Below are 14,134 nucleotides of genomic sequence, written 5' to 3'. Positions count from 1 at the left end.
TATCATAATTTCACAATATATATTTTTAGACATTGAAGCTAGAAAAACAGCAACAAGATATACATAACGATTAGCAAGAACATTTATACAGATATGTTTAAATTCCATTGAACGGGGCTAATGGGACCCTAAACCACCAACACCACCACCTCCAACACTACCACTCCATATGGCATTGCAAACTTATTTAAGTTACATGATTCTCTGAATCTGAATCAGCCCTTTATGGACTTGGGAATAACGGATCCGGACACATTGTAGTATGCAATTTGAAGCTGTTGTTCATAAAATTGCAGAGACACATTAACATGATGATGTGGCACATAGGGGGGAATTATCTCATTGGTGATTATCATGTTTGATAAGTTATACATGACGTGCTAAAAGGTACGGAGAGGGAGGGGGAGACAGGGTATATCACAAAAGTCGTTAACGATATTCTATAGCAAGTACCTCCTTAAAGGGGCAGGTTAAGGGAAAATTACTGCTCCGTCTTATTTCGACTAGAATATTTCTCACCACTGGCATACGCTGGACACTGGACATTACGTCACAAAGCTTTAGCCGCAAATCCATGAATTTTATCCTTCGATTCGCTGTAGGCAACTTATAGTGTACATATATAGCAATTTCAGCATTTGGATGCATTGGGCGATGTAACTCGACCAAGCCACTCAAACTGTAGCGATTGGGGGCCAGTCGGCTCATGTTGCATGTAAAGGTATTTGCTAAACCGGCAATGCAATTGCAACGAAAAGAGTGCAACTCCAGATTGAAACGACTTTTGGCGCCCTATAAGAATTGCATCAAATGCTTTAAAAAAACTCACACACACACACACAGAAGAAAACTAACTCACCAAAACTGCTTGTATTGCGAACACTACGCTTAGTGCGAAAATTAATTTAGACATCATTTTCAAACGAAATGTTTCTATCGACTACGAAATTCTTTAGTTAAATTTAAATGTTTGTGGTTAAAAGTGCGTTAATTAGTTTTTTGTGCCCCGTCACAGATGAGAAAATATTTTATAATTATAGTAAGTTATAGCCAAGTTGGGCCTAGCCGAATCAATGTGACTCTCTACAATGGATTGTGTTTGAAAGTTAAAGGGTGTTAAATTTGGCTTGGTGTAATTCCATGTTCCTTCATCTTCCACCTTGGTTTACAGTTGACGAGTTCTTTGCATGCCATATAAGGAGCTTGGTTTATAAAGAGTGATTTGTTAAGAGCTTGATAACTTTTTTTTTAAAAAAAACGCATAAAATTTGCAAAATCTCATCGGTTCTTTATTTGAAACGTTAGATTGGTCCATGACATTTACTTTTTGAAGATAATTTCATTTAAATGTTGACCGCGGCTGCGTCTTAGGTGGTCCATTCGGAAAGTCCAATTTTGGGCAACTTTTTCGAGCATTTCGGCCGGAATAGCCCGAATTTCTTCGGAAATGTTGTCTTCCAAAGCTGGAATAGTTGCTGGCTTATTTCTGTAGACTTTAGACTTGACGTAGCCCCACAAAAAATAGTCTAAAATAGCGTCAAATCGCATGATCTTGGTGGCCAACTTACCGGTCCATTTCTTGAGATGAATTGTTCTCCGAAGTTTTCCCTCAAAATGGCCATAGAATCGCGAGCTGTGTGGCATGTAGCGCCATCTTGTTGAAACCACATGTCAACCAAGTTCAGTTCTTCCATTTTTGGCAACAAAAAGTTTGTTAGCATCGAACGATAGCGATCGCCATTCACCGTAACGTTGCGTCCAACAGCATCTTTGAAAAAATACGGTCCAATGATTCCACCAGCGTACAAACCACACCAAACAGTGCATTTTTCGGGATGCATGGGCAGTTCTTGAACGGCTTCTGGTTGCTCTTCACTCCAAATGCGGCAATTTTGCTTATTTACGTAGCCATTCAACCAGAAATGAGCCTCATCGCTGAACAAAATTTGTCGATAAAAAAGCGGATTTTCTGCCAACTTTTCTAGGGCCCATTCACTGAAAATTCGACGTTGTGGCAGATCGTTCGGCTTCAGTTCTTGCACGAGCTGTATTTTATACGGTTTTACACCAAGATCTTTGCGTAAAATCTTCCATGTGGTCGAATAACACAAACCCAATTGCTGCGAACGGCGACGAATCGACATTTCACGGTCTTCAGCAACACTCTCAGAAACAGACGCAATATTCTCTTCTGTACGCACTGTACGCATTCGTGTGGTTGGTTTAATGTCCAATAAAGTAAACTGAGTGCGAAACTTGGTCACAATCGCATTAATTGTTTGCTCACTTGGTCGATTATGTAGACCATAAATCGGACGTAAAGCGCGAAACACATTTCGAACCGAACACTGATTTTGGTAATAAAATTCAATGATTTGCAAGCGTTGCTCGTTAGTAAGTCTATTCATGATGAAATGTCAAAGCATACTGAGCATCTTTCTCTTTGACACCATGTCTGAAATCCCACGTGATCTGTCAAATACTAATGCATGAAAATCCTAACCTCAAAAAAATCACCCTTTAGAGGGGCTATTTCTAGGGCCCATATGGACCGTACTTGCTGTTAGAAATCATCTCAGCCAAATTAGGCTCAAAAAATGTATAAAAACTGCCGGACCGAATCTTCTATGAACTCCACCACGGAGAGTACTTGTCAAGCTTATTGCACGATTAAAATTATAACAAGTAAAATCGTACTAAGTTCGGGCCCGGGCCGAATCTTAGGAACCCACCACCATGAATTCTGCCAAAATATGGGAGCTATATCAGATTATACACAGATTTGAACCGTACTTGGTCCAGTCACAACGGAACACTATGTGCAAAATGTCAGCCAAATCGGATGAAAATGAAGCTTCCAGGAGCTCTAGAAGTCAAATCGTGAGATCGGTTTATATAGGAGCTATATCAGGTTCTTGACCGATTTAAACCCCACTTGGCACAGTTGTTGGAAGTCACAACAGAACACTATGTGCAAAATTTCAACCAAATCGGACAAAAATTGCTGCTTGTAAGGGCTCAAGAAATCAAATCTGAAGATCTGTTTATATGGGGGCTATATACAAATCTAAACCGATATGGCCCCCTTGCAAACCCCAACGACCTACATCAACATTAAGTATCTATGCGAAATTTCAAACAGCTAACTTTACGCGTTCGACTGCTATCGTCATTTCGACAGACGGACGAACGGACATGGCTAGTTCGACTTTGAATGTCGAGACGATCAAGAATATATATGCTGTATGGGGACCTTGATCAATATTTCAAGGTGTTACAAAGCAATGACTACATTAGTACACCCCCATCCTATGGTGGTGGGTTTAAGAAGATAAGAATCGCTTAACCTGGTTGATCGAAAAGTCAAATTGAAAAATAGCAGCTATGTCAGCATATTGACCGATTCTGACCATACTTTGCACGAATTTCGGAGAGCATAGCATAAGTCATTGTGCAAAATTTCAGCCAAATCTGGTAAAACGACACAGGGACTAAATAATCATATAAATGAAACGGTTTAAGTGCGAGCCTATATCCAAATCTGAAGCTATATAGCCCATTTTAAATTCCCAGCTACCTTCAAACAAAGAATTTAGGCTGATGATGTCAGCAACAATTGTCTGCTAATATGAAAATAAAAATTTTTCAACTTTTAAATGCAACCATAAAAAATTTGGAACTCGTAAATATCATTTTTTGCCCCCAAAGGATGGGGGTATAGTAAATTAGTCATTCCTAGAGATGGGTTTTTACCGGGTAAATACCCAAACCTTGAGTATTTATTGGGTAAATACCCGGTCTATATGGCAGCTATATCTAAATTTGTTTCGATCTGAACGGTATTCAAGAGACAGGTTAAGAGGTCTATCAAAACTCACTGTTTCAAATTTCATCCAAATCGAATGAAAAATGCTCCGTTTATGGGCTCAAAACTATATCGGGAGCAACTATATCCAAATATGGTTCGATCTGGAACATCTTTTTTTTTCTTTTAATTGGCTATGACAGAATATTTGTTCCACTAGCCTAACGTAGAATAGCGTTCCCAGCGCCTCGATCTTCTGCGCTCATTCTAAAATCTCTGACACCAAGTTTCGAGGTGTCTCCCACCACCTGATCTTTCCATCGGGCTTTTGGTCTTCCCGGTTTGCGTGTACCACCGTGTTTGCCTTCAAAAGACTTCTTTGCTGGAGCTTCTACATCCATTCTGACAACATGAGCTAGCCAACGCAGCCTTTGTATTTTAATGCGTGTAACTATGCTACCGTCTTCGTACAGCTCATACACTCGTGGTTCACACGTCGCCTATATTCTCCATTAACGCAAACTGGTCCATATATTTTTTACGAAGAATCTTTCTCACAAATACTCCAAATACTGCCTCATCTGCTTTCACAAGTACCCATGCTTCAGAACCGTATAACAGCACGGGTGGTATCAGTGTCTTGTATAGTGTAATCTTCGTCTGTCGAGAGGTGGCCTTGTTTCTAAACTGCTTACTTAGTCCAAAGTAGCATCTGTTTGTCAGTATTATTCTTTCGCTTAATCTCAAAACTGGTGTCATTCGTTTCGGTTACGGCGGTGCAGAGGTAGATAAAATTACTGACTGTCTCAAAGTTGTGGTTTCCAACTTTCTCCATTTTCTTTATCTGCTCGGTTGTGCAAGGCTTTTTGGGAGTTGAAACCATCCATTTCGCCTTATCTCCATTAACTGCCAGACCCATTTTCACTGACTCACTTTCGATTCTTTCAAAGGCTGCAGTTACTACTTCCGGTAACCGACCTATGATATCGATGTCTTCGGTATGAATATGATCATAAAAATTGTTGTATCTAGGGAGCCGTGCCAAGTCCAAAACCGCTCGAAAAGTACCGGCCAAATTCAAAGTTGACCGATCGGTACAATATTGAGCTCAAATTCAAGGTATTCGGGGATATATATATATATATATATATATATACAATATATGTTAGTAAGTAAGAAGTTTAATTTTCGTGTGGTGCTGAAGAAGGCGCAGGGTACAGCTAGTCTTCTAGAAGAAGTAGAGTGCGAATTTGTGTGTTCCGTATAGACTCAAAACCGACTGAACCGATTTCTGGTCTGGAAGGAGCAATAGGCTATATAATTTTTTGATATCTCAGGGGGGGGGGGGGGGCGGACCCTCCCCTTTACTCCAAAAGTACCAGTATTGCCCCAACCGGGGCAATATGGGACTCAAATGAAAGGTATTCGGGAGTAGAATATAACATTGGTATCAAAATTTGGGTCCAAGTACCTAGGGGGTTGCCCCGAACCCAAAACCGCTTCAAATAGGCATATTGGACGATATTGACTATTTGGGACTCGAAAGAATGTTATTGGAGACTAGATTACGAATATGGTCAGGACGGAGGATTAGGCTGTATAGTTTGGTGATATTGGAAGGGGCCGGATCCTCCCCCGTTACTCCAAAAATACCACCCAAAATCAAGGTTGACCGATCGGGACAATATGGATATCAAATGAAAGGTATTCGGGAGTAGAATACAACTTTAGTACCAAAATTTGGGTCCAAGTACCTAGAGGGTTGCCCCGAACCCAAGTTTGGCACACAACCCTCATATAGACACCCTCCACCAAACGGCGGTATACATCAATCGTGGCAATATGGGGTTAAAGGTATAAGGTTGTGGACTAAGAATCTAATATCTCCATACTGTTCATATATTCAGCGGACTTAAACAGTCGATCAATCATAATGACCTAGCAGGACACTGAGTGATCATGTGTGGGGACACAAGTAAATGTAGGCCGCCATACCGCAAAAATTATGACGTTCAGCGTGATAGGAGGAGTTGCAAACCTTCACGTTAAGATTGCTGCTGGGCAACACTTTGTTGTCTTACATGGTTTTATAGCAAGAACTATCTTCACCGCACCAAATATATAGACAGGCAAATTAGTTCTTTACCGCAGAAAATTGTTTTATATGGCAATTTGAATTGATTTAAAAAAAATAGACTAAATTATGACTATTTAATAGGTAGCCATATAGTCATTTATAGACAACTACCACATGATGATCAATGTTATAGGCGTTAAGCCACTCCAAGCGAGTAGTAGCGCTAGCATTTAAATTAGCGCCATCTACTGCATGTTTTCAAAGACTGTTTTCAAATGGATTTAGTTGATCCTATTGAAAACAGCCAGAAAATGGTGCTAATTTGAGAAGCCAACATGAACAGACAGAGGGCAGAGTGGTCAAAATTGATTATACAGCATTTATCTTCGTTATGACTTCGTTGCGGTTGTTTGCGGTATTATTTTTTAACTTTCCCACCCTAAGACGGGCCTTAAAAATAATTCTCAAAAACACCAGACAGATATCGGTGCTGGATAGGGCGTTTAAGCGAAATTTGGTTGGCACTCTTACATTAACCTAAAATCAAAAAATTGATATCAGAATTTGAGGTGGGGTGCCTAGGAAGGCCGCCCACCCCCAAAACCCGCCAAATGGATTTTTAAACCAATCACTACAGTATGGGTATCAAATTAAAGGTATTTGAGAGTAGAAAGCGAATCTGATATGCAATTGTGGGAATAAGTGTTTCGTCGATCACCCCGCCCCAAAAAACCCCCTTTAATCGAACACACTTACGACCATGGCAGTATGGATCTTTAATGAAGGTCTTTGGGAGTAGAGTTCGAAATTGACTTCCACTTTTGGGACCAAGCCTCTGGGATCCACCACACCCTTAAACAGGTCTTTTACTTATTGGGGTTTAAAAAGATTAAATAAGAGTACTTTTCTCCAACATACCATTATCGGGCACAGCAGAGCGGGCCGGGCTCAGCTAGTCTTATATATGTATATATGTTCGGTATAGACTCAAAAACGTCTAAACCGATTTTCTTGAAATTTTCACAGATGGTGCGGAATGGTTCCGTGGTGAAAAAAGAGTACTTAATTTTTTGATACCCGAAGGGGGCGGACCCTCCCCTTTACCTTAATTTTCAGAAACACCAGATCTCGGCAATGGGTGGTGCGATTTAAGCGAAATTTTGTGTGCTCTCTTATATTTATATGAAAGCTATAAACAAATATGATACTATCAACAGCGTATTCTAAAACGTTGCGAGGTCGTAAACAAGTAATTTTTGGGTGAAAGAACTAAAATCGGGAGATCGCGATATATATGGCAGCTATATCCAAGGCCATCATAGCGCAGAGTTTAGCTTGTCCGCCTATGACGCTGAATACCTTGCTTCGAATTCTGGCTAGAACATCAGAAAAATTGTCAGCCATGGGTATGCCCTCCTAATGTTGGCGACATTTGTATGGCAGCCATATAAAAACTTCTGCCCAAAGAGGTGTCTATAAAAAGAAGGCCCCTTATCATTGAGCTTAAACTTGAATCGGAAAGCACTCATCTCTATGTGAGATGTTTGCCCCAGTTCCTTAATGGAATGTTTAGGGGCAAAATTTGACTTCTGCTATGACTTCTATGATACATATCAATATGGCCCCAGTCATCAAAGTACGTGACATATGCGTTCAATGGTGAAAGAAATATAAATTTCGGCCGGAATTTTACCCACTTTTAATTAATTTTTTGTTCCTTTCCAACTGTGTTGTTTGATTTCTTAATCGAATCATCAGTTATTGGCTGAACTCAAATATCATCTCTATTCTGCCCTATTCTGCCTATTCGTCCTACTGCATTTTTTTGCATAAAATGAGGTAAGGGCGAGAAGGTCACACTTGTAAAGCAAATAAATGAGATAGCATTCTATATCTCTTCCTCTGCCGCTTTTTTTCTCCTTCCCTCTCCCTCTCTCACTCTCACTTTCATCTCTTCCTTTCATTTTCTGCTGTAAAAGATTCGATTATTTTATCCGGTAATAACGAGGGAAATAGGAAGGATGGCCACCATCGCAATTATCGCAATTGCTGACGACACCTACCCCCACACTCACCCACACACACACACTTGAACAAAGCAATTGACTCAACAATTCATTTACACTCAACATCCTGTGTTCCGAACTAAGCGTACAAACAATACAAACCAACAGTCATTGTATTTCCCAATGTACAGACAATAAAAGACAAATTTGTCTCAAGTATTTCGAATGATGTTCGTTTCGTTTAAGAATGTTCTGCAACTTGGAGAAGAAGAAAAGAAATTTCTCAAGTTCCACCAGGACTAACGCAAGACAATGTGTTGTCATCTTGGCCTCCTCTAATATGGGGCCAGCTATCAATGGCATTCTGTTTTGGCAAACAAGCTGCTACAGCTTTTCCGAAGTTGCTTCACATCTTAGATGACCGCCAAATTGTTGGTCAAACAATTTCTATTAAAATTCGTTAATGAAGTTGTCGATGATGAGACAGAGTTGACAGCATGACAAAAAACAACAATAAATAAGCTTCTTTTGTTTATGAAGCATCTTTTTGTTGCTGTTAAACTTTCTAGAATTTAGTCTCAACAGCTATTTTGTGTTTATGATAATGGCGACCCGATGGTGGTGTAGTACATTTCATGCAATCCTGTCTTAGATGAGGAAATCTGGGCCAAGGTACTTGCGAATCAAGCTGATTAGAAAAACTTTTCAAATTTTGAGAATTTATTATGAGAGGTAAACATTATGGCATAGTGAAATACAACAGATTGTGTGAAATTGCTGCGTGTGGAGCAAAACAGAACGGAAATGAAGACAACATGCCATAGATATTTTTTATACCCTACACCACTACTGTGGTACGGGGTATTATAACTTAGTGCATTTGTTTGTAACACCCAAAAGGAGGAGAGACAGACCCATTGATAAGTATACCGATCGACTCAGAATCACTTTCTGATTCGATTTAGTTATGTCCGTCTGTCTGTCCGTCTGTCCATGTTAATATGTGCACAAACTACAGGTCGCAATTTTCATCCGATCGTCTTCAAATTTAGTACAGGCATGTTTGTAGGCCTAGAGACGAAGCCTACTGAATTTCGTAAAAATCGGATCAGATTTGGATATAGCTCCCATATATATGTTCGTCCGATTTGCAGTAATACAGCAATAAAATGGTAATTTGTTGAACGATTCTCTTGAAATTTGGTAGGAAGGATTTTCTCTTGACTCTCAATATTACTGATGAATTTCATAAAAATCGGTGCAGATTTGGGTATAGCTCCCATATATATGTTCGTCCGATTTGCAGTTATACCGCAATAAAATGGTCATTTGTGAAACGATTCTCTTGAAATTTGGTAGGAAGGATTTTCTTTTGACTCACGACATTACTGGTGAATTTCATGGAAATCGGTTCAGATTTGGATATAGCTCCCATATATATGTTTGTCCGATTTGGAGTTATACAGCAATAAAATCGTCATTTGTAAAACAATTCTCTTGAAATTTAGCAGGAAGAATTTTCTTATGACTCTCGACATTACTGGCGAATTTCATAGGAATCGGTTCAGATTTGGATATAGCTCTTATATATATATTGCCCGATTTTCACTACTAGAGCCGCTGCAAGCACATTTATTGACCAATCTTGCCAAAACTTTGTACAATACTTTCTTCGACGAATTTTACGATACCTATAAAGTTTGCTCGAAATCGGATCAGATTTGGATATAGCTCCCATATATATGTTCGTCCGATTTGCAGAAATACAGCAATAAAATGGTCATTTGTTAACCGATTCTCCCAAAATTTGGCAGGAAGGATTTTCTTATGACTCTTGGCATTACTGGCGAATTTCATAGGAATCGGTTCAGATTTGGATATAGCTCCCATATATATATATCGCCCGATTTTCACTTCCAGAGCCGCTGCAAGTACATTTATTGACCAATCTTGCCAAAACTTTGTACAATGCTTTCCTCGACGACTTTTACTATACCTATAAAGTTTGTTCGAAATCGGATCAGATTTGGATATAGCTCCCATATATATATTCGTCCGATTTGCAGTAATACAGCAATAAAATGGTCATTTATTAACCAATTCTTCTCTTGAAATTTGGTAGGAAGGATTTTCTCTTGACTCTTAGAATTATTGGAGAATATCATAGAAATCGGATCAGATTTGGATATAGCTCCCATATATATGTTCGTCCGATTTGCAGTAATACAGCAATAAAATCGTCATTTGTAAAACGATTCTCTTGAAATTTAGCAGGAAGAATTTTCTTATGACTCTCCACATTACTGGCGAATTTCATAGGAATCGGTTCAGATTTGGATATAGCTCTTATATATATATATCGCCCGATTTTCACTACTAGAGCCGCTGCAAGCACATTTATTGACCAATCTTGCCAAAACTTTGTACAATACTTTCTTCGACGAATTTTACGATACCTATAAAGTTTGCTCGAAATCGGATCAGATTTGGATATAGCTCCCATATATATGTTCGTCCGATTTGCAGAAATACAGCAATAAAATGGTCATTTGTTAACCGATTCTCCCAAAATTTGGCAGGAAGGATTTTCTTATGACTCTTGGCATTACTGGCGAATTTCATAGGAATCGGTTCAGATTTGGATATAGCTCCCATATATATATATCGCCCGATTTTCACTTCCAGAGCCGCTGCAAGTACATTTATTGACCAATCTTGCCAAAACTTTGTACAATGCTTTCCTCGACGACTTTTACTATACCTATAAAGTTTGTTCGAAATCGGATCAGATTTGGATATAGCTCCCATATATATATTCGTCCGATTTGCAGTAATACAGCAATAAAATGGTCATTTATTAACCAATTCTCTTGAAATTTGCAAGAAGGATTTTGTTATGACTCTCGACATTACTGGTGAATTTCATAGGAATCGGTTCAGATTAAGATATAGCTCTCATATATGTATATAGCTCAATTTTCACTCCTGGTATCATTGCAATCGCATTTATTAAGCAATCTTCCCAAAACTTTGCACAATGCCTTGCACGACGACTACCACAATATCTGAGAAGTTTACTCAAAATCGGTTCAGATTTAGATATAGCTCCCATATATATGTTCGTCAGATCTTGCAAATGCATATTTGGCCCATGAACATTCCACTTAGGAACAGGGGCAAACTTCTCACATATCAATGAGTGCAGTCCGATTCAAGTTTTAAGCTCAATGATAAAGGGCATCCTCTTTATAGCCGAGTCCGAACGGCATGCGACATCTCTTTGGAGAGAAGTTTTACAGGACACTATGTTATCGTTGTTACAATGCCAAATTTTCCTGGTGGTGTAGATTACACAGTGCCTTAGCTGCTTTTTGATTAAAAAAAGTACTGTACCACTATTTCTGATAGAACAGATTGGAACTTGGGGGTTGGCGACCTCCCATTACTTGGACCTAAGTCTTGTACCAAATTTGTAATATACTGTCTAATACTTTTCATTTGAGTCCCATATTGACAGAACTTAGAATATATCTGTTTAAAGGAGTTTTGGTAATGGGGTGGGGGCCCTCTGGGTATCTGGACCCAAAGGCTAATGGCGTATTAGTTTTCTGGTTTCCAATACCTTTCATTTGATACCCTTTTTGTGTGCCCATCGGACCACTTTCCGATATGGGTGGCGTTTTTGGAGTTAGGGGGAAGGTTCGCCTCCACCCGATATCTAAAAATTATGTAGCCTATGTTTCCTTTCAGTCAAGCGTACACAATCTATGACAATTTTAAGAAAATCGGTTCAGCCAAGTATCATATAGCCATAATGGGTCTAATGGCGTTTTTGAGAGGTGGCGTGACCCCCTATACTTCGATATGGTTTTGTATACCCGACCCGAAATCTACTCCCAAATACCTTTCATTTGAGCCCCATATTGAAATGCACATTCAATATATCTGTTTGAAGGAGTTTTGGGGTTGAGGCGGCCTGATAGGTACTTCGATTAAAATTTTAATACCATATTTGCATTCTACTCTCCAATGCCTTTCATTTGATACCTATATTGTCCCGATCGGTCCACTTTTGATTTTGGGTTGTGTTTTGGGCATAAGGGGAGGGTCCGTTCCCCTTCCGATACCAACAAATTATATAGCCTATGATTCCTTCCAGACTAACCTACACAATAAGCGAAAATTTTGAGAAAATCGGTCCTGCCGTTTTTCAGTCTATACGGAACAAACCGAGTCCCATATATCCGTGATTGGCTAATGTGCCCATTTTGGGCGTTTTTGTGGGGGTGGGGTGACCCCCTATACTTCGACATGAATTTGTATGCCAGATTTGCTATCTACTCCTGCATGCTTTTCATTTGATACCCATATTGTCCTTATCGGTCCGCTTTTGATTTTGGGTAGTGTTTTTGTGGAAGCGAGGGGAGGGTCCGTCCCCTTCCGTTATCAATAACTTGTAAAGCCTTTTCCTACATCCTGACCATATTCGTAATCTACTCCCGAATACCTTTCATTTGAGTCCCATATTGTCATGATTGTCAAATAAACCTATTTTAGGGGTTTTTGGGGCTGGGGCGGCCCCCCCAGGTACTTGGACCCAACATTTACTATGAAATTCGTACTTTACTCCCAAATACCTTTCATTTGAATCCCATATTGTCCCGATCGGCCCACTTTTATTTTTGAGTAGTATTTTTGGGGTAAGGGGGAGGGTCCGCCCCCCTCTCGATATCAAAAAATTATATAGCCTATGTTGCGTTCCAGACCAACCTACACAATCTGTGGGAATTTGAAGGTAATCGATTCGATAAACATAAATTGAATTTTATATATAAGATATCGAAAATATCGAATGTTACGATTATCGATTATTTGCCAGTTTATCGATTTCATGCTAGGACTCTCCAGGGATACTCCATTGGATTGTTTTAAAAGAACTATTTCCAACAACTGGACATCATTTGGGAACGGGTTATCATTTCATTTAATGTGCTGACAATGACGCTGATGATGGTAAATGACTAACTTCAATCTTAAGAACTTTCTTCAAAAAACAATAACATTTTCTCCATTTCGATAGGCAAGAGTGTTGGTTTGCTCTTCCAAACCACTGAGTCGGTTTCATTGCATTATTTGCCTTGATTAACATTTAAAATCAACAGTGTGTTGTTGCTTTTCCTTGAAGTTTTTGTCACAATATTTTGGTTGATTGGCATAAAGTTTACCTAAAAACTATTTATCACTGCTTTTACACGCATCCCTGAACACATTATAGCAAAAAGGGGGGGAAATTTTTACAAAAAGACGAAGCAAAAACACACACTCACACACACACGCTCATCATATTAACAACAAAAGGCAGAAGAAACTTTTGTTCAACAATTCTTTCCCCTTTGTCTTTCCTGTCAATTTCCTTCGCAACATTTTTGTGTGTTCACTGTTGTTGTTGGTGTTTTGCTGGTGCCACTGCTTGCTTTTTGCCACATGCCGCCATCGTTCGCTCGTCTCTTTACACATTCAAGGACACAGCGAATATTAAATGTTAAATGTCGTAATTTTTATTGATTGTTTTCCTCGTGTGTTTTTTTAAGTATGTTTGTGTGGTGTCTGTGTGTGAGTGAGTGATTTTTTTGTATGCATAAATGTGGCTGTTTGCATACTAGATGTATGCATATATGAGTGTGTGTGTGTGTGTCTGCCTTGATGAGTAGTTGAAACAGGCTGTCACTTCCACTAGGTTTACTTACCATTTCCATTTCTACTGTCATTGCAAATTGTATTTTTTTTTGTGGGGGGACAGTGGTTTAAAATCAAAGTCGTATGCAATGAAAAAAAATTGCCAATTGTTAAAAAAAGAATTTATTCAAGAGTGGAAATCGAAATGTACTAAAAATACTGGTTAAAGAAGATGCGATGAGAATTTTAAATTTACCCCTGTGGTAGTCCAAAAGGCAAAAAAGTCAAAAAAGTTGACCGTTTTTATACCCTACACCACCACTGTGGTACAGGGTATTATAACTTAGTGCATTTGTTTGTTACACCCAAAAGAAAGAGAGATAGAGCCATTGATAAGAAAACCGATCGACCCAGAATCACTTTCTGATTCGATTTAGTTATGTCCGTCAGTCTGTCCGTCTGTCTGTCTGTCCGTCTGTCCATGTTAATATGTGTACAAACTAAAGGTCGCAATTTTCATCCGATCGTCTTCAAATGTGGTACAGGCATGTTTTTCGACCTAGAGACGAA

At 39.2% G+C, this 14,134-nt stretch overlaps 1 protein-coding gene across 1 annotated transcript; it reads right to left on the bottom strand.

The window, feature by feature from the left end:
• Window positions 1-215: 215 nt before the first annotated feature.
• On the bottom strand, window positions 216-13,644 carry LOC131997980 (uncharacterized). The gene is made up of 3 exons (XM_059369926.1): window positions 13,636-13,644; window positions 454-792; window positions 216-380 (listed from the first exon to the last, which is right to left on the bottom strand). Exons 1-3 carry the CDS (start codon window positions 13,642-13,644, stop codon window positions 216-218), a joined length of 513 nt encoding a protein of 170 aa, XP_059225909.1.
• Between the last annotated feature and the right edge of the window lie 490 nt (window positions 13,645-14,134).

Source organism: Stomoxys calcitrans, chromosome 5 (genome assembly GCF_963082655.1).
Source record: "Stomoxys calcitrans chromosome 5, idStoCalc2.1, whole genome shotgun sequence".
Taxonomy (NCBI): Eukaryota; Metazoa; Arthropoda; class Insecta; order Diptera; family Muscidae; genus Stomoxys; species Stomoxys calcitrans.
This window is presented reverse-complemented; position numbering and strand designations above follow the sequence as displayed.